The sequence below is a fragment of the Carassius gibelio genome, chromosome A17, assembly GCF_023724105.1.
Source record: "Carassius gibelio isolate Cgi1373 ecotype wild population from Czech Republic chromosome A17, carGib1.2-hapl.c, whole genome shotgun sequence".
Taxonomy (NCBI): Eukaryota; Metazoa; Chordata; class Actinopteri; order Cypriniformes; family Cyprinidae; genus Carassius; species Carassius gibelio.
The window spans coordinates 18,126,502-18,147,891 of NC_068387.1; the positions used below are offsets into that span (position 1 = coordinate 18,126,502).

Here is a 21,390-nt window from a genome sequence, read left to right on the forward strand (position 1 = left end):
TTTAAATCTCTTGTAAGGAGTTATGTATGTTATATGGATGACGTTGAAATGGATAAAACAATGAGCCAAGTTTTTAGAAGTTAAAGTTAGATTAGATCACACCCTCTCACAGTTTACCGATAAATCATAATCTGTTAATTCATGATTCCAGATAGATTCAATAGAAATAGGCTTTGCAGTGTGGTCATTAAGTTTACTGTATTTTAAAGAAACAGATGGCCGACGGGTGGTGCAATCCAATCCTACATCAGATGAGAGGTAATGGGGGATACCCAGGGAACTCCATAGGCCTTGAGAGTAGGACTTAATTGAAAACATGTTGTACTCCACATGCTAAATCTTGCAGAAACTCTCTACCCACAAGTTATAAATTTTTTACTTTCATTGAAAAATGTTTTTGCTACTGTATACGTGGAGTTTTAATTGAGCAGAACTCTTACTCAGTATCCATACTTTCATTGGAGTGTAGATTTTTTTGTACTTTTACACCCCTGTGAATGACATGGATTGGCCATGGCCCTGCTGCTATTGTTTTTCATGTATTTGAAAATGTGCTGCCCGTGAAAAAAAAAAAAAAAAAAAAAAAAAAATATATATATATATATATATATAACTTTGAAAGATTTTAACAGCTTAAACCATACAGAGGAGGACAGTTAAACGAGGATATCCTTATGGTACTGTAGATCAATATCCTGGAGGCTGAAACTACATAATTGTGGAAACGACACAACTGGATGCAGTATGAATTTTATATCTGTTGACACAAAGTTTGTGAGTCTGGTGTATCAGAGATTGCAGTACAGATAACGTTCATGACACTATTGTCTACATTTTATGTAGTTCAAACAAAACTGTGGGCAGTTATATGATGCTTCAAAACACTTTTTTTTTCTTTTTTTTTTTTTTTTTTGATTGAGGTAACTAAAACCGGTGCTCTTTTATGTTTCATATATTCACAATTTCATATTTTCGTAAAAATGTAACTAACTGTACATAGTTTTGTAAAACCTTTGTTATGTAATGGTGATATCTTTGCATAAGAGTATGTGTTATGATCAATCCATAATTGCAAACTTTGTGTAAACAGACATATTCATAAATTAATACAGAGTCAAGAGTAATAATAAAAGTTCCATAATATTCAGCTGTGGCTTTTCCACGATTATGCTGCTCTATTGATATTCTTCCATCAGAGGCTCCAGGATATTGATGTGTCATAAAAAATCCTCCTTAGGCTGCTTTTGACTATATAAGTGGTAGTTGAATAATTGAAGTCAAACTTGATCAGATCAGAGAAAGATGGAAGCTCTGACTCTCCTTCTCTGTCTGCTTCTAACGGCTAAAACCTCTCAGGGTAAGATTGTAATTAACCAGCAAAATCTTTTTGCCTGCCTGTCTGTCTGTCAGTTGTGATTTTCTGCATTTACGTTGTTGCTAATGATCATTCTCTGTTACATCTCAATGTGAAGCATCATGTGGTGGCACTATGACAGATTGGATGGGTGAATTTTTCAGTCCTCTGTATCCTCAAAACTACCCTCATAGCTCACTGTGCACATGGACCATTCATAGCACAGGGACGACGACTGTGTTATTGACCTTCACTGATGTTTTGTAGGAAACATTTATCACCTCTATCATTTTTGGCTCTAAATCTTTTGCAAAGCAATTTAATTAATATAATTGTATTTTATTAATTTGAAAAAAAACTTTTTTGCAAACATATAATGTATGTTTTTAAATATTCTGCGACAAAACATGAAGTTGTTTCTCTCTCTTTCTCTCTATTCTCTTTTCATTAGTTTGGAAACATGCTGTGATTACATCAGAGTATATAATGGTCCTTCTACCCTCTTCCCCTTATTGGGAGAAATACGGGAGAATGAGAACAAACGCTACAACTCCAGCTCCAATGATCTGACTGTGCTTTTCTTCAGCGATGGCAGCGTATCAAGAAGAGGATTTCATGCAAAGTGGGTTTTTGTAGGTAAGCAATTAAATGTAATGAATAGAATAAATGTAATTTTTTTTAACAATTCTGGTATGAACGTTCGATTCTGGCAAATATTTTTAGCACATGCATTTTAGTGACCGGTTCAGTACATTTCCCTAGAGTACATTGTTTTTATGAGGCAGTTATTTTTCTAGAGAATCAAAGAGACAAGGCAAGACCGAATGCAAGACTCCTATGAGTCGCTTCTTTTTTACTGTATCAGAAACACACCTTACAATTTATTTAAGGCTAACAACTAGTTTATGTAACTATGCAGTGTTAGGTAAATTACTCTAAAAAGTAATTAATTACTAGCTATTAATCTTCATTTGTGTAATAAATTACTGTACTAATTACTCTCTCTAAAAATTATTGCAGTAATTATTAATTTCTAAATCCCATATCAGCCTCGACAAGTTAAACAATACAAGGAGAGACATGAAACTACTCTTTTAATTCTTTCAAATAAATTATGTAAAATTGCATAAATTATTCTTGAGCTGGCCGAAGCATTTAAAGAGTGGTTACATTAAAACCATATATTTTAACATTGGATGATCAATTTTGATGTTTAATGCACTATTGTTTTATGGTTTTATTGTTGTAATTACAGAAAAGGTGTAATCCATTACCTTACTTTTTCAAGGAAAAGGTCATTAAATTAGGCTACAGTAATGAATTAATTAATGCATTACATGCAACACTGCAATGTTTAAAGCTACAAATTAATATTGTAGTACTTTTAAAAAACTTTTTGTAAACCCACCTTTTGCAAGAATTTTTCAACGTTAACTCGTCACTTGGAAATGGAGTTGCATTTCTCTTTTTCTAATATTTAACAATCTTAATAAAACCATTGAGAAAGCCGAATTCTTAAGAACAACTGCAACCAGGGAGTTTATTGTGATCCCATTACTTTGTGATTCCTCTCTGTTTGTTAGATTCCAATTCATGCAGGAATAACTGTGGATACTCCCTTGGCACTTGTTCGTGTGACGACTCCTGTCAGGACAACAGGAACTGTTGCTATGATTACAACCGTGCGTTCTTCTTGATCAGACATTTCAAGATCAATCATTATACACAAATCTCCCTCGTTCTGAGCATGTCTGTAATTTCCAGAATGTAATTAAAATAATTTTCTGATGTTCATATGTGTTACATTGAATTTACAATACAAGATTTATATGAAAATGCTCTTCCCTTTATACAGGCTACTGCACACTGACGACGACTTGGCCAACTACAACAGGTTCACTTGCATCACATCTGTCTATCAGATCCAGAATTATCCCTGGTTTTCCTGGTGTTTTTGTAGTCACTTATGCATTAATGGCTTCATGGATAATATGTGTTTCTCTCTCTTCTAGATTTCCCCTCTTGCATGTATAACTGTGGATACAACCTCGGAAGCTGCTCATGCACCTCTGACTGTCAGTACTATGACAGCTGTTGCCTCGATTACGCCGGTAAGTTACTTTTGATCAGACCATTTTAAATACAATATAAACAAAAACACAAATCTTTCATGTAGTGAACATATGGGTCATTACATTTCTTGCGATGAAATGGATTTTGCTCAATCAAAGGGAAATTGTAATTTAGTTCTGTCTCTTCTTTTTACACAGACTACTGCTCAACAACAACAGCAGCAACAACAGCAACAACAGCAACAACTTACTGGATGAATACTCCTTCATTCTGTGAGCTGAATTTAAGTGACACCAATGAAATTAAACAACCTTTGTAAAGGCAGTAATAGTCCAGCTTTGCTCTTCTAACTAAATGTGTACACTAATCAAGTGACCCAATTATGTGTACATTAAACATTCAATGATGACACCAAGCTGTTCCTCTCTGCTAGCTCCCTCCTGCATGTATAACTGTGGGTACCATCTCGGCACCTGCTCATGCACCTCTGACTGTCAGTACTATGGCAACTGTTGCCCTGACTATGACAGTGAGTTCCTCTTGATCAGACATTTCAATATCAAATACTCTCTAATCTCACTAGTATTGCACATATGGTTATGCATTGTATTTCCATAAATTAAGTTTTCAGATTTTCCGAATTGTTCATGTAGTTTCAACTTTTCACTTTATACAGACTACTGCCCCAAGACAACCACTTGGCCAACTACAACAGGTGCAAACTTGTTTATTTCTCTGTAGTGTAGAGTACTGTGGTGACCTGCATTTCAAGGGAAGCTGATAATGGAAGGCTGACGGGGCCAAAGGTCTTTAAACAGAGTGAAATTTGACCATGTCAACAAACACTGTTTGTCTGTGTTAATGTGACAACACACACAAAAGCCAATGAAATTGCTGCATTTGAGAATGTATTTGCATATGTGATGCGATGGTACATTGGTACACACATATACAAACATCAGATGTGATGTTTATTCATGAATATTGTCATAATATATGCATTTATTACTTTATGTGTACTAGAGAAAGACAGCGATGCCTGACAGTGGTGTCTGATGCCTTAACAAGGCCAGAACATGTATCTACACATAAAAAAGAAACGTGCTGCGTCTATGCAGACAAACTGTCCGTTTGGTCAAATTTCACATATTCTGTTTAAAGACTTTTGGCCCCGTTCACCTTCCATAGCTGATCTCACTGTAGTCATGCATCACATACATACATGCATATATGTAATAATGGCTTCATAGGTAATGTCTCTCTCTAAAAGCTCCCTCCTGCAGGTATTCCTGTGGATATGACCTTGACTTGTGCTCATGCTCCAACGAGTGTCAGTACTATGGCAACTGTTGCCCTGACTTTGAAAGTGAGTTGCTCTTGATCAGAAAGACACTTTAAAATCAAACACAGACTTTCCTGTGGTCAGCACATGGGCCATGAAATGGCTTTTGCTGAATCAAATTATAATTGTAGCATTACTTTTCTTCCCATTTCAATTTGGTCTTTTCTCTTCATGCAGGCTTCTGTATAGCAACAATTCACCCACCAGATGATCCAACAGGTGCTGCTGCCATTCAGTTCAACTTAAGTAACAATAATGGCATCAGATTTGGTTGAATGCACATATTTTGTAGCTAAATGTACTTTAATTAATAAAGTGACCCAATAATGTGTACATCACACATATTTTGATAAAATGATAGGTAAAATCTGTCTCTGTCTCTATTAGCACCCTCTTGCATGTATAACTGTGGGTATCACCTTGGTTATTGTTCATGCTCCAGAGCCTGCCAGCACTTTGGTGACTGTTGTCATGATTATGAGCGTGAGTTCCTTCTGATCAGATACACAAATCTTATGAGTCATTGTGTTTCGTGTCATGAAATTGATTTTGCTGAATTGAAGAAGACTTGTTATGTTTCTTCCCCTTTATTTTTCCCCTTTTGTTTAAACAGACATCTGCATGAGAACAACAACACCAACAACAACAACGTCAACTCACATGGCAGATACAGCAGGTGCTGCTGTCATAATTTATGAATTTAAGTGACCCAGACAACTTTAAAAGCAACTATTTTAGTTTTGCTCTTCTATCAAAATATATTTATACTAAGAGTGTACATCACACACATACTGAAGGTTCCTCTCATTATAATGACAATGAATTATCTGATTGTGCAACAATTTACAAGTGCAGTACCTTCTCAAACTTGAATTTACACATTCTACAATAGATGCATACTCCTGTGAGAATAACTGTGGCCAAAGGCTTCCTCTCTGTAGTTGTGATGATGACTGTCAGTACTATGGCAGCTGTTGCCCTGACTATGACAGTGAGTTCCTGTAAATCAGACCGACACTTTAAAATCAAATACTATATGGTAATAAAATTAGATTTAGCTGAATCCTACTTTCATTTTATCTCTTACCTTTACACAGGTCACTGCTCAACAACAACTACCACTACTTACTGGCCAGAAACAACAGGTATTGCTGTCATTCATTTGATTTTAAGTGACACTGATGGTATTAATAGCATGAAATGGATCAGAAATGTAAAGGCAGAAATGAGACCTGATTGGCCTTTTTAGCAAATCATACACACCAATATTTAACACAATAACATACATACACACAATATAGTGTGTATATATATATATATATATATATATATATATATATATATATATATATATATATATATATATATATATATATATATACATATATAAAAACACCTGTTGATGAGACTGAGTAAAATCTGTTCCTCTCTTTACAATTTCAGATCCCTCCTGCAGGTATAACTGTGGATACAATTTCAGCAGCTGCTCATGCAACTACGACTGTCAGTACTATGGCAACTGTTGCAATGACTTTCACTGTAAGTTCCTCAAAAACACGTGAAACAGCCCTTATTCACAGCTCAGTATATCAATATGCATAGATAGCATGACCCATCTACTTCATACTCATTCAGTTTTATCTCCTTTTTTCAGGGTATTGCCCATTGTACCCAACAACAGGTACTGCTTTACCTTGTGTGTGTGTGTGTGTGTGTGTGTGTGTGCAATCCCTGAGAATAAATTCATATACTGTAAATTTTGTATCCGATTCTATAGAGAGTTGTTTGTAACTCTAAAATGTCTTTCTATGTGATCTCCAGTTTCTCACCCTCAGTGTGGAGGACACCTGTATGGTGCTGGGCTGTTTTCCAGTCCAAACTACCCAAACTATTACCATGACAATGCCTACTGTGTGTGGCATCTCTCTGCTCAGCAAGGACAGAGGATCTTCCTGACATTTGCTGATGTGCAGTAAGTAAGGGATCAGCTGTGATTCAACTATGGCAAAACCAGTGGAACAGTGTTTGCTATCCATAAATGTATTCATACAAATCTTATCGATTCAAACATTGTTCTGTCTTTAATATATTATTATGAAAAACAAAATTGTGCACTGTTAAGAGAAATGTTATTGAAGTTTTTTGTGCAGTACCACTAATGACCTCTAGGTGGAATCAATTATATGGGTGGTTTAAAGTTTAAAGTATGTGTTAAAGTTCTATCTTTGGTTCTTTCAGACTTGAGCGCTGCTGTAACTGTGACTACATCACCGTATACGACGGCTCTTCCACTGGTTATCCACAGCTAGGAAGGGTCTGTTTTAATGACACCACACACCAGGTGTTTCACTCTTCTTCACGATACTTGACTGTTGTCTTCAGGAGCGACTACTCTGATGTCAGCCATGGTTTCAAGGCCCTTTTCACAAGCTCTCTGACTGCAGATGAAGGTAATGTCTTGTGAAATAAAAGATTCAAAAATTTCTTGAAATAACTATATTGAACAGTTGTTGTAACAGTTATTTTATCCATTCTGTGGCCATATTTGGGTTTCAATTTTCACCTAATTAAATTAAATGTACTTTAAAAACAGGTAGCCTTTAACCAATTGCCTTTGTCTAACCTGTCATAATATATTTTAATGCACAAAATTACACTGAGGGAATGAAACTCTTGCATTGCAGGTCGTGTGGATTGTTCCTCAGACAACATGGTCATTGTCATTCAGAGGTCTTACCTTAACTCAATTCAATTCAATTCAATTCAAGTTTATTTGTATAGCGCTTTTTACAAAACAAATCGTTACAAAGCAACTTTACAGAAAATTATGTTTCTACAATATTTAGTAGTAGCTAGTAGTTTGTGCACATTTGACAGGATTTTAGAAAAACTAAAAAATAATAATAATACAAGACGTAGTCAGCTAGACGATGAACTATCAATATTATTAATTAAGTTATTATATGATTAAGTCACACATTTAGGAATAATTGTTAGTTCTGTTTGTTCATTCAGGGTTAGCATCATCTGAGGTCCTCTGAGGGTCAGCATCATCTCTTCTCAGGTGTTCTGGATCCAGACTGGAGCTTGTGTAAATCCTAGTTACCACGGGATGTGAATCCCGTGGCAAAACATAGAAACAAAATACAGACATCATTAGCATAGCTGCTGATCCAACAAAGTAAAATTAGTTTAACCCAAGCTAATGAATAAAAATGCACCTTTGATCAGATGCAACTACACTCACAATTAAAAAGATACATTATTCGAATGCTTGGCGAAAGAGATGTGTTTTTAATCTAGATTTAAACAGAGAGAGTGTGTCTGAACCCCGAACATTATCAGGAAGGCTATTCCAGAGTTTGGGAGCCAAATGTGAGAAGGCTCTACCTCCTTTAGTGGACTTTGCTATCCTAGGAACTACCAAAAGTCCAGCGTTTTGTGACCTTAGGGTGCGTGATGGGTTGTAACGTGGTAGAAGGCTAGTTAGGTACGCTGGAGCTAAACCATTTAGGGCCTTATAGGTAAGTAATGATAATTTGTAACTGATGCGGAACTTAATAGGTAGCCAGTGCAGAGACTGTAAAATTGGGGTAATATGATCATATTTTCTTGACCTCGTAAGGACTCTCGCTGCTGCATTTTGGACGACCTGTAGCTTGTTTATTGAAGAAGCAGGACAACCACCTAGAAGTGCATTACAATAGTCCAGTCTAGAGGTCATGAATGCATGAACTAGCTTTTCTGCATCAGAAACAGATAACATGTTTCGTAGCTTGGCAATGTTTCTAAGATGGAAGAATGCAATTTTTGTAACATTGGAAATATGATTTTCAAAAGACAAATTGCTGTCTAATATAACACCCAGATTTCTGACTGTAGAGGAAGTTACAGTACATCCGTCTAGTTGCAGATTGTAATCTACAAGATTCTGTGTAGTGTTTTTTGGTCCAATAATTAATATCTCCGTCTTATCCGAATTTAATTGGAGAAAATTCTTTGTCATCCAATCTTTTACATTTTTAACACAATCTGTTAGCTTAGATAATTGGGAAGTTTCATCTGGTCTCGTTGATATATATAGCTGAGTATCATCAGCATAACAGTGGAAGCTAATTCCGTATTTTCTAATAATATTACCAAGGGGCAACATGTATATTGAAAATAGAAGGGGACCTAGGACGGATCCTTGTGGCACTCCATATTTTACTGATGATAAATGAGATGACTCCCCATTTAAGTAAACAAAATGGTAGCGATCGGACAGGTAGGATCTAAACCATCTTAGAGCCTGCCCTTGAATACCTGTATAGTTTTGTAATCGATCTATGAGTATGTCATGATCTATGGTGTCGAACGCAGCACTAAGATCAAGTAAGACTAGAAATGAGATGCAGCCTTGGTCTGACGCAAGGAGCAGGTCATTTGTAATTTTAACAAGTGCAGTTTCTGTGCTATGGTGGGGCCTAAAACCTGACTGAAATTCTTCATACAGATCATTTTTATGCAGGAAGGTGCTCAATTGAGCAGACACAACTTTTTCTAAAATTTTAGACATAAATGGAAGATTTGAAATAGGCCTATAATTTGCCAGTACACTAGGATCTAGTTTTGGTTTCTTAATAAGAGGCTTGATAACCGCCAGCTTGAATGGTTTTGGGACGTGTCCTAAAGATAACGACGAGTTAATGATATTGAGAAGCGGTTCTTCGGCTACAGGTAACAGCTCTTTCAGTAATTTAGTGGGTACAGGATCTAATAAACATGTTGTTGGTTTAGATACAGTGATAAGTTTATTTAGCTCCTCCTGTCCTATGGTTGTAAAGCACTGCAGTTTATGTTTGGGTGCGATGGATGAAACTGAAGTGTTAGATGCTGTAGAATCTACATTCGCTATTGTATTTCTAATGTTATCTATTTTATCAGTGAAGAAATTCATAAAGTCATTACTATTTAACGTTGGTGGAATATTTGAATCAGGTGGCATCTGGTAATTTGTTAACTTAGCCACTGTGTTAAATAAAAACCTTGGATTGTTTTGGTTATTTTCAATGAGTTTGTGTATATGCTCTGCCCTAGCAGTTTTTAGAGCCTGTCTATAGCTGGACATACTGTTTTTCCATGCAATTCTAAAAACTTCTAAGTTAGTTTTTCTCCATTTGCGTTCAAGACTACGAGTTACTTTCTTGAGAGAGTGAGTATTACTGTTATACCATGGTACAGTACGTTTTTCTCTAACTTTTTTCAATTTGATTGGGGCAACAGCTTCTAATGTATTAGAGAAAATAGTGCCCATGTTGTCAGTAATTTTGTCTAATTCATGTGTATTTTTGGGTACAAATAGCAGTTGAGATAGATCAGGCAACTCACTCGGGTTGAGTGAAAATGACCTTTATGTGAATGACCATCTTTGCAGACCCACTATAAGCAGTACTGAAGTTGTGTTCAGATTCCCTCTTGACACATGTGGAACTGTCAAAGAGGTATGATCTAAATGTGTAGCAGATCCTGCCAAGAGCCAATAGTGAAAATCACTCTTAATAGCTTCTTGTCAGCTTTTAATGCTTGATACTGCTGTGTCAGATTAGTTAGACACCCAAAATGTTTACATCATTGAGATACATGTTTACCCCACAATATCACCCAATCTCTCTCTCTCTCTTTTCTCTTAGATGATGAATGGTTATGTGTCCTACACCAACAATGTGCGGGCCTCTCAGTCTCAGTCGGGTGAAATCACTCGTCAGTCACAGTTCCTACTACACGTGGGCTGCAGAATGGAGCCGGACACCATGGTGCAGATATTCTACAAGGCCAAGGAGATCGTCAGTGCCAACATCACAGGAACCGGACGCTTCAATGCCAGCATAGCTTTCTTCACCTCCAGCAGTTTCAGTCAACAAATTTATGACTCTCCATATAAGGTGAACCTCAACCAGCTTCTCTACGTTCAGGTCAAGCTAAACAGGCTTGACAACAGTCTGGATCTGTTCCTGGACACCTGTGTAGCATCTCCAAATCCCAATGACTTCAAAGATCACTCCTATGATCTGCTGCGTAATGGGTAAGACTTTTTCATTCTTAAATGTGACTCTCCACTACATAATATCAAATGTGACAGTGGAATCAACTGGGATCTTAGACAGCATTAATAAGAATTCTGTTGCTCCCAGTCTAAATATGTTCCTGCACTCATTTTAACTAATAGTGAAAACATTTGACTGTAGTTCAAACTGTATCCAAATGGTATTTCTCTTCTTTTGTCTTTCGTAGATGTTCCAGAGACAACACATATTATTCCTATACCAATGGTCAGCACTACTATGCTCAGTTCAGTTTCCAGGCTTTCAAGTTCCTTCGGACTCACGCCTATGTGTACCTGCAGTGTAAGGTAATCATCTGCCCTGATAACGACTACAATTCTCGCTGCCGCCAAGGTTGCCGCTTGCGTCGCAAGAGATCCCTTGACAGCACCTACCACACCAATACTGTGACGCTGGGGCCAATCAAACTCAAAGGTCAGAGATCTTTCTGAGTCTCACGGTTAAAGCAATTATTTACTCCTATACATATCTATGGTCATAGCTGTGCTTTCGTAAATAAAACGGCTATTGACCAATCAGCATCAAGAATTAGACCGGACCTAACAGTTTTATAAAGTGTATTAATATCCACACTTTACATATAGTATTTTAATGTTATTAAATGGATGAGTTGGTACATATTGGTTGAATTTACTGTGCCATCTCTAGCTCAAGTTATTAGTTTTCTAAATATAACTATGACTCTCTGTCTTTATTTTGCAGGAACCTAGGACAGTGACATGCTTTCACAGACAACATGAGAAGATGAAGTCAGCAGATTGATTGGATCAACAGCTACTTTATTTCTGATCTTTATCATTAATCAGTTCACATTATCGTTCCTAATAATGTATTTTTCATCAGTTCATTAAAAGCAATCCTTCTTCAAATGCACTTCTTTGTTGAAGCACATTTTATAGACATCCTTGTCTATAACAGTGAAATACAGCACATATTTTTTATTTTGCTTTTATTGAACCAAACAAGTCACAAAACACTTTGCATTAAAAAATAATTTGATCAAATTTATTATTTTGTGTATAATAAAAGAAGTGCTGCCTTATACCTTATAGGTATAACCTATAGATAACCTTTTTGATTGAGAATTAACTGACAGGACAAGCACATTTCAGTACACATCGCATGAGTCAGGTTTATTGACATTCAACATCAAATCCACCAAAACATGTTATTCAATACTTATCTGATAATTTAGTTCATTATGCAGACAGTTATATGAAATGTTTAAATAGTAGCACCACAGACGCTTCCAAAAATCTTACAAATAACATCTACAACATGGCACTGGTGGTAGCGATGAGGAACAAAGTGAAAGAGAGAGAACAGTGTGCTCTCACTGCTCAAAATAATCTTCAACACTGCTTTAAAAAAACAGTGTATACAGCTATGTGTGATTGTGCTAAGTAAAGAAAGGACTTCAGGCTACTACAGTAAACTATTTCTCACTGCTAAACAATCAACTTAGCTGTGCTATAGATTTTCATCTTCAATCACGATCTTGTTGACTTAAGTTAAGATTAAATAATGCAGCTCTCTTAAGAAACGAGGAATCATTTGTGATGAATAAAAATTAAATACATTAAAAAATGTAGCAATGTCATTATACTGCATTTAAATCCAAAGTGTAAGAATAGCCAATACATTTACTGTCAATGAATTTGAAATGTGAAAAATAAAAATAATAAAAAATGTAAGGGTCAACTTTCAGAAAATAACTGTAGGCACTGATTACTGAACTCTGGCACTTATACGAAAGAGTTGAGACAAAATCTGACAATTTGATGAAATTCTCAAGATCTCGAACTAGAATAATCTGGGATGCTAATTTTTGATGTGAGGACACCATTAGCATCAACATTTCCAAAGACCAGTTTTACACTCCGAATGTGGATTTCTGACTTCAGTCAAAGTATCTTTAGGGCAAGTCATGTCACTTGGCGGCCATCTTTAAAACACCTCTCAGCATGCAAGTGCAGCTCCTATCTATTTGAATGGGATAACTTTAAATTCTCCAAAACTGTTCGCTAAGCTTATAGTCAAATTTCATATTTGAAATCACCAATGAAACAACCATCTCATAATTGTTGCTCCAATAGCCTTAAAAAAAAAGCTTATTTTCACTCAAGACGAGCAAATGCGCATGTTCAGTCCTAAGCGCGCATCTCAAAATGCTGACCGTTTCTATAGCAACCGGGACTTATAATGACAGCTGCAGTGATGCGATGCCTTTACCGATTGGCGATGGGCTCTTTTACTCAAAAGGCGGGGCTTCCTTCGATAAAGCTGCCACAATGAGCGTTGCATTTTTTCTCCATTCAAAACTATACAAGCGACACGTCTTGGATTCTATAGTTTTTGCTTCAGCATAACATACGGATAACAGTTCAAATACAATAATTACAAAGAAGGGATTTTGTCTTTGGAATGTTCCAGATAATAGAATTTTATTATTATGTAACAGAGGGCAAAGAAGAGGACATCAATATCCATGTGTCCTTATTTGTGCTGGCCTCTCGCAAAGTGACAGGCAAAATCATAGCTGTTTCTGCACCTGTGTCCGCATATGTTACACTGGAAAGGGTTCTCATAACCATGGCAGCCCATGTGGATGGTGTAAAGGATGTTGTCAGGGAAATATATGTGACAGTGGGGGCAGTGGTGGAGCATCTGGGGGTCCTGTACCTGGGTTGGCGTCCCTGGCTGGCTGTTGGTACCACTGGGAGTGCTGGTTCTTTCGCTGCAGGGTCCAACTCCAGGGCTACAGCCGCTGTGCGCAGCTGGTCTGGGCTCGGGGGTGATGGGAGAAGAAGCTTGAGCCGTGCTGACAGAGACGGCAGCAGGTGCCATCACAGGCTGTTGGATGAGGAATGTGGGTTTTTCGTCTGGTAGAGATTCTGCTCCGGGAGACACCGGTGCACCTTGGGCCTCCGGTGGTAGGCTGGCAAGCTGACCGGCCAAAGTTGAAAGCTGGTTCAGCGGGTTGTCCAATGCCATGTCTTGCTCCTCCCTGGAGCCACTTCCAATTACTCCACTAACTTGTGCATCCTTTCCTAGACCATTATAGGCCTCCTGATGGAGGTGGGCGTGGGGAGGGAGATCATGAGAGAAGTCACCCAGGTGGTGCTGCTCTGAGCTGGGCTTTTGCAACACCATGGATGGCGGGCTGAGGTTGATGAGCAGCCGGCGGCCATAACCAAGTGAGTTTCCTCTCTTCTGCAAAACACTGAGCATCTTTCGGTGAGAGAGAGCGGAGCGTGCACCCTTCATGGGGAGGAGTTTGTGTCTTCGACGCCGGTGATGTGAAAGGTTACTGCGATCGCTGCAGCGGAAGGAGCAGAGCTCACACTTGTAAGGCTTCTCGCCTGTGTGAGAACGCATGTGTGCCTCCAGGTGGCGCTCGTACGCTGAAGCGAATGGACACAGGTGACATCTATGGGGTTTTTCACCTGGAGGAGGAGATGGAGAACATCTTATGATCTTAGTAAGCTGAAGAAACGAACAAAGAGTATAAATAAGCTTTAAGATCAGTTTTCAGTCTTACCTGTGTGGATGCGAATGTGTTCAATCAGACGTGCAGTGCCTCTGGTGGCATAGTTGCAATAGCGGCACTTGAGTTTACCATCGTATGTTCTCTCAAAGCCATCCACCAACATCCCTGAACTATCTTCTAAGGAGATGTCCACTGCAGGGTGCTCTAGGCCATTCTGACCAAGTTCTGTAAGGTAAATATAATAATAAAATAAACAGAATATAACTAATATTAAAGGTGCACTAAGCAATATTTGAAAAAAGCTTTTGACCACAGCGTCGGACCAAGATTCACTCATTGCCAATCAGCAGTAAGGGACGTTTCTAGTAATAATAGGGAGTAGGGAGAAGAGAGCACTCAGTAAGAGCACAGGACAGATATTAGCAGATCAACTAGAGATAGTAGGTAAAAAAAAATATGTATATTAAAAAGGAGGAAAATTTTGGATGAACAAAACATTAAAAAGAAGAGCAAAAGGTAGGACCCACGCAAATATTGAAGCAGCTTTCCAGTGGAAAGCTGACAGGGGAGTTCTTCTTGATAGGTGAGTTACGTTGATTTTGCTTTTTCACACAACTGACCTGTGTTGGCTTTTGCTTGAATATCGCAGATTCAGCCATCGTCGCTTCCAGGGTTGTGAACGTACGTGTGGGGCGGAGTTATCAAAATAGAGGCGAGATCCTGTTGGGGTATGGGCGTGTTTGTTTTGCTGCTTTCAGATATCAACATCATTTGGCAAAAATCCCTTAGTGCACCTTTAATATGTGGGACACTTTAATATATGATGAATCAGCAGGCTCTGTTCATTAATATGGTACTTAAAAAAAAAAACAAAAAAACATTTGAAGTATAAATCCCATGTTCTTAAAACTAATAAACGTTAAACTATTGTGTAATAAGAATATATTATTCAATCAAAAATTATTATTTAACATATAGTCCTCAACTTCTCAACTCAAAACATACAATAATATAATTTTGACCAATCTGATGATTCTGTTAAAGTGATTACTTTTATTTGTATCTATTTATTTTTGATTAGCTTACTAAAGCAAACACAAATAAATGAACTCAGATTTTTAAAATTTAGAATTTTTGAATCTGCAACACTGTTATCCATTCTAGCATAGTTTTCCATTTGATTTTGAGCAAATAGTTAAAAATAAGATCTGGAAATATTTATAAAGACCACATATTATTTATAAAAACGTGCTTTACTACTAAATCATGAAAAAATAAAAATAAATAAAAATTCATTCAGACACATTTTATACATTTTTAGACCAGTCTAAAACAACACAGAGGATGGTTCTCTAAGCAATACCTCCTTGGAGATCATCACTGTCTTTGGCTCCGATGACAGAACCAGATATCATGTTGACATGTTGGGTCTGTTGACTCAGGTACTCCTGAAAGTCCTTCACAAAATCTAGTGGTTCTGGCTTCTCCTCGCCCATTGAAAGATCTACACCGTCGTCCTCTGCGGTCTTAAACGTGACCAAACAGACTGTAAATAAGATCGAAACAAAATCATATAAAAGCAACTGAAATACAACATACTTAATGAAATGCTTGTAGCATCAAACAACAGCAAAATCAAATTTACAATCAATCCTTAAAGTGTGAATACAGTCGATTCTTCTACAATGACATGCATCCACAAACCAAAGTGTACCGTGGAACTTCTGACGGTTGTAACATTAATCAGTTGTATTAGTCTGGCTGTTATCCAGTTGACAAGGTGACAAGCGTTGCTAAGACAGCGAGTGAACGTCGAGGTTGCTAAACATTCCCAAACATTGCGCCATCATTAAAACAACGGTTAACAACAGTTACCTTTTCAAGGGGGTCTGAGAATTTAAACTCACACTCGGCTGTCCGGATGTACTGACTGACGACCCGTTCTTTAACGAGATATTAGAAAAATCAGACTGGAAAAAGCTGCATAGTGATGCTGGGCAGCTAAAGTCAGCGAGTTTTTAAAAAAAATTATTTTAAACGAGCTTTACATTTGACCGACAGTTGGATCGACGTATTTGAAACATATTCTGTGTGTCATTTAAGACTGTGTCATTTGTTAGCAGAGAGTCAAAACCCGAGTTCGGTGAGTGAAAATAATGCTCCGAGACATCAAAACAAAAGAAACCGTAGGGGTGAAAGTTCAACCAAGATGGTGCGCCACTGAAATGATTCCGACTTCGTTGCGATGTATAAACATTTAGTTCCTGCATGTCACTGTCAGGGTACACACACAGTGCAAATCTGACTTATAAAATTAAGGTATCTTAGTTAACACAGTATCCTAATATAAGCGAATATAGGAGTGAACTATACATCATTTCCATATTTTGATTCGGGATTTGAGATGTTGTCTTTTTGTCATGTCTCTAAGTGTTATATGAAGGATATCAGTGTTAAAGTTGTCAAATCAAATAATGTTTTCTTTGAAATATTTCAGTTGGCACTCGTTTTAAGTGATTTCCCAACGCTCTAAATATCACTTTCCATCCTCTTAGTCTTTTGTAATTCATAAAAAAAAGAGAAGAAAAGAAAAGAAAAAAAGCAATTTTCTGATGTAATCCTTCAGGAAAAGACATTATTTTAATGGGAAAAAACAGCACAAATATATGTTTTTACAATAGAGTTTAACTTGACGTTTTGTGGTTTTAATTAGTTCTGTAATGTTTGATAAAATTAAAAAAATCAGTGTGATATAAAAATTTCAAAAGATACATTTAAAATTTTAATACGCTCACTGTTAGTCCCCATTTAGCAGTGACTAACTAGCTCTGTAATTCCATCCTGTTGATTTTCTTGTCATTCCATAAATAATTTAGTTAACATTTCTGAAAGTTTTGCGTGACATTTTAAATGGTTTCTTAAATTACAACTTATACTCAGCTCATATTCATTGACATAACAGTATAACTGCATAACAGCAATGATCCAATTATTTTAAAAACCTTTTAGCATTTTGCATCAAGTACATTGATAATTCATCACCTTTTACCAGATTAGCTAAATACATGGATAATTTCCATATTCAAATGTCATGAACAATTTGATGAGTACTTGAGCCAATTGCATTACTTTAAATAGCAGGATTGGCTCATTTATGTTTCATAGCATTTAATATTTAACTAGAGGGGAAGTTAGCCGAAGATCGCATTGCCCCATTTATGTCAGGGTTGAAGGAAAACCATTGAAGATGGTGTGACAAATGACCAGTTAGAGCGAGAGCTTTGGATCCTTATGAAACTCTTCAGAGCTGTAATGAGAGGATTCTAGTATAACACTCAGCAATTCATTGCCTGTGTTCATGGTTCAGATAATCAGAGAACAACATACCAGGCTATTGTGGGTTAAAATGTTAACAAACAGTCTATTCATAGCCTTATTGCAGAGTTAGACATTTAGTCCTTCAAAGAACAGTTGGGTTATAGAAGGAAAGATCAGATTTTACCCACACAGTATATAACTGTTTATGTTTATGTGATTATTATTTCACACCAGCCCTAAAATTTCATTTTGTAGTTCTTTTGAAATCTGTTAAGATTCCTGACTCATAAATGACACTGCATTTGTGTTGTGATCTCAAACAGAGATAGTTCTTCTAACCAAACATGTCGTTGCTTTGTGTGTCCAGTCCTGGGCTGATCCAGCTTCATTTCACAGTTAGGACACTAGATGGCGCAGGATGACATGTTGTGATGAACATGTGGCGAATTAAGAGAGACCTTTATAGCCAACCTTAAGAATTTTTATATCAAAATTTACTTTCATTCTTTTGCATTGCATTATGCACAATACAGAATGAGAGTGTTCCGTGTCAGTGTTTTGTTTGATGCATATGAATGAGCAAAGACCTCTTTGTGAGAATGCATCCCATTGATTCAAAGTGCACTGTTACATTAGCATTATTGGTTGAGAATTCTAAATGAAGTCAGACAGGTATCGTCAGGTGCAGTATTTACAGTATGTGGGTTTTACAGTGAAAAGAGGTGTAAACTGATCCAAAGGGAGGCACGACAGCCTGACCTTGTGGGGTTGAACTACGACCCCTGAAGCAGTCAATTACAACACTTCCTAATGGCCTGTCCACACTAATGTTATTTTATAGCTATTTAATTATGCTCAGGTTTCCTGTGAAGCCACTTCCTCTTAAATAATTCAAGCAGGGTGACAGTAATTTGTCAGTTGAAAAAGATTAATTGGGGTTTCAAGTGGGCTTCTTTTCATGAAGCATTGTTGTTTTCAAAGCTGGGGTGCAACAGTATATGCAAGAAATTGTTGCATAAATATCAGTTAAACAAGACTGTAAGTCTTCTTAAGTATCAAAAATAGTACCTCTCTGTCTATCTTAGATTTCTCTTTTCTATAATAATTTATATATTTACTTTCCATTTTTATTGCTATCTATCTATCTATCTATCTATCTATCTATCTATCTATCTATCTATCTATCTATCTATCTATCTATCTATCTATCTATCTATCTATCTATCTATCTATCTATCTATCTATCTATCTATCTATCTATCTATCTATCTATCTATTCTGTCTGTCCAAAGGTAGCAATATGACAAAAAATGCCTGACATCTGATATTTCTTTCTTTCTTTCTTTCTTTCTTTCTTTCTTTCTTTCTTTCTTTCTTTCTTTCTTTCTTTCACAAACAATTATAGTATGCAAATATTTGATCATATCATAATATGCATCACAAACGAGTACGAGTTCATTTGCTTTACAGTTTCCTCCCTTCTCACTCTCCATTTAAATTTAGCATCTGACAGAGTGTCTGAAGCTGCTCCGTCTACACCTGCTCGGGGGTAAGTCAGACCAAGTTCCCCCGCTGCCCTAATTCACATTTAAAAGCCTCTGAAGGAGCGGGCCCCCTTCTCTCCTCCAAAGCGCTTGATTTATGTGCTGTTTGTGGTTTTATAGAACGCGAAACAATTCATTTTCACCTGAAAAGGAATTGGGTATTAATTTGGAGAAGGCCCCTGAGCACTTTTTTAAGACTCCAATCATATGCTGGAGTCATTTAAAGGCTGCTGTGGACATTAGCCCCTGAAGAAAGGCTTTTAATCCTGCCTGAAGAGCGCAGCTATAGAAACGGCTGCCCCAACGCCAAATCATTACTGCTAAAGGGTGAAGGAGGACCACGGCTGGATTTATTCTTCACGCCCCCAAGACTATTTATTTCTGGAGAGACCCTATCTTACACCCCCCACCCTTGTGCGACACGAGGCGTGTGTAGAAGCAGAGAAAGGATAAGAAATAGGATAAAGGAAGTACATATTAAGCTTTTCATTCTCCTGCCACTTAATTTCCTTGCTGCCGCCTGTGTAATGAATGTAATTGCTACCTTTGATGAGAACACTATTATCTGAATCACACTTTAAATGGGCAAACAAGGCCCCTCCACATCCCCATGCCCCCCACCCTCACAAAGAGATCTCTAATTATGCGACAGAACAAGTGTTTTTTCTCAAAGCCATGGCGTTGCGGTCGATTGCCAAAGAGCAGCCCTGGTTACATTTGCACAAAGGTGCAGATTAACGGCAATACACACGCCACACACACAAAGAAGGGCATTTTTATAATTAATTTCCTGTGTGAGCCAATGAATGTCTCCGTACAGGAAATTCTCGAAAGTCTAATGCCAGATCTCATTTTCAAAAAATCTTGTTCAATCTGGCAGATTGGAATATGCACCGAAATCAAATCAATAGGTACTGGGCATAATAGGAATAAAAGAAATGCCAGCATTCAAAAGCAAAGTGTAGACTAGGGGCAGCGTTTCTGTGTGGCAGAGGATGGCAGTTGCCATATCCTACTAGCCCAATCAGGTGTGCCGTGAAATATTATACAAACTTCATATCTCTATAATATTTTTTTATTATTATTTTAAATCAGAGGGTTTTTACTAATATTTAACTAATGATAAGCATTAAAAAGAGCTTGTCTAACCCTAACTTCATAATGCCATTGGATCCTCTAAGTTTCAGCGGAACCTCGTATAACTTCAGCCCGCCTCCATTCAGATTGACGCGCCACGCACAGCCTGGAGACAGATCACCGCTTGTTTTTGAAGCAAGGGTAAATAAAAAAAACTGGATGTTTGAATAAGTACACCATTTTTTTTTCTCAAACACTATGTCTGTAAAGGCTAATGTTTTTTGTGTGTTTGAAGGGTGGAGAAGAAGTAGGCCTAGGCTATATGTCGTAGGTCACCGCGATTTTGCCAAGATATATTCCTGAATCAACATCTTCTGATGATCCTGGATCAACATTATTGTCCACAAATATAGACTTAATCCAATCCCTAACCCTAAACCTAACCCTAACCCTACCCATAATTTATTCCTAAAATCAGTCGGAAATGATAGCTGATTAACAAGTTGTGTGAAGCACCTAACACTGGCTGTAAGCCTTAAACAGATATTTTCTGGAAAGTTATATCTCAATTATGATGGATTGATTGGAATGTTTTTTAGGATCAAGGAACAACATTCCAATCAACCAATTATAATTGGGATATAAATTATGATTGAACATGTTGTACTTTGTGAAATCATGCTCACCATGCCGTCTAGTTGTAGCCAATAGGCTACAGGCCTACTTTTTGAATGTTTTAAATATCCTGTGCATTTAGTGCTTCATCGTTTAGCCTACATCATGCGATTTTGTCCAAGTGTATTAATCAACAACAAAAACTAAGCGCCCATATAGCTACAATAAACATTATACAACCTTTTAAAGTTGATGAAAGCGTATAATGCATGTGCTGTCTCAGATACAGCTGTTCTATTGACAGACAAAATGAAGATCTCAGTCATTTGCTGGTCAAAAACCTTCATTTGATCTTGATTTTCATAAAATATTAAGTTGTAGTTTCTGATACAATAGCAACACTGACGACGCAGTGTTTAATTATTGAATTGTTCCCCCTTTCAATCTCCACTATAGCCTATATATTAATATGT

At 37.1% G+C, this 21,390-nt stretch overlaps 2 protein-coding genes across 7 annotated transcripts; one reads left to right on the plus strand and one right to left on the minus strand.

The window, feature by feature from the left end:
- Positions 1-1,221: 1,221 nt before the first annotated feature.
- Positions 1,222-11,746, plus strand: LOC127933318 (deleted in malignant brain tumors 1 protein). Of its 2 annotated transcripts, XM_052530218.1 has the most exons (24): positions 1,222-1,357; positions 1,473-1,617; positions 1,806-1,990; positions 2,938-3,036; positions 3,210-3,248; positions 3,367-3,465; positions 3,625-3,699; positions 3,861-3,956; positions 4,104-4,142; positions 4,698-4,793; positions 4,947-4,988; positions 5,157-5,252; positions 5,383-5,445; positions 5,662-5,760; positions 5,867-5,914; positions 6,213-6,308; positions 6,424-6,450; positions 6,591-6,741; positions 7,008-7,219; positions 7,454-7,509; positions 10,133-10,252; positions 10,442-10,833; positions 11,043-11,287; positions 11,576-11,746. In XM_052530218.1, exons 1-24 carry the CDS (start codon positions 1,303-1,305, stop codon positions 11,581-11,583), a joined length of 2,583 nt encoding a protein of 860 aa, XP_052386178.1. In that variant the 5' UTR covers positions 1,222-1,302; the 3' UTR covers positions 11,584-11,746. The 2 variants fall into 2 exon arrangements, with proteins under 2 accessions (XP_052386178.1, XP_052386179.1); XM_052530219.1 differs by lacking the exons at positions 4,104-4,142; positions 4,698-4,793; positions 4,947-4,988; ... (1 more) ...; positions 5,383-5,445; positions 5,662-5,760.
- A 233-nt stretch (positions 11,747-11,979) lies between these two features.
- Positions 11,980-16,594, minus strand: LOC127933319 (zinc finger protein Pegasus). 5 transcript variants are annotated; one of them, XM_052530224.1, is made up of 5 exons: positions 16,271-16,594; positions 16,078-16,184; positions 15,727-15,909; positions 14,415-14,588; positions 11,980-14,319 (listed from the first exon to the last, which is right to left on the minus strand). In XM_052530224.1, exons 3-5 carry the CDS (start codon positions 15,857-15,859, stop codon positions 13,370-13,372), a joined length of 1,257 nt encoding a protein of 418 aa, XP_052386184.1. In that variant the 5' UTR covers positions 15,860-15,909; positions 16,078-16,184; positions 16,271-16,594; the 3' UTR covers positions 11,980-13,369. The 5 variants fall into 5 exon arrangements, with proteins under 5 accessions (XP_052386184.1, XP_052386181.1, XP_052386180.1 ...); XM_052530221.1 differs by lacking the exon at positions 16,078-16,184; XM_052530220.1 differs by lacking the exon at positions 16,078-16,184 and having other exon boundaries at positions 16,239-16,594.
- Between the last annotated feature and the right edge of the window lie 4,796 nt (positions 16,595-21,390).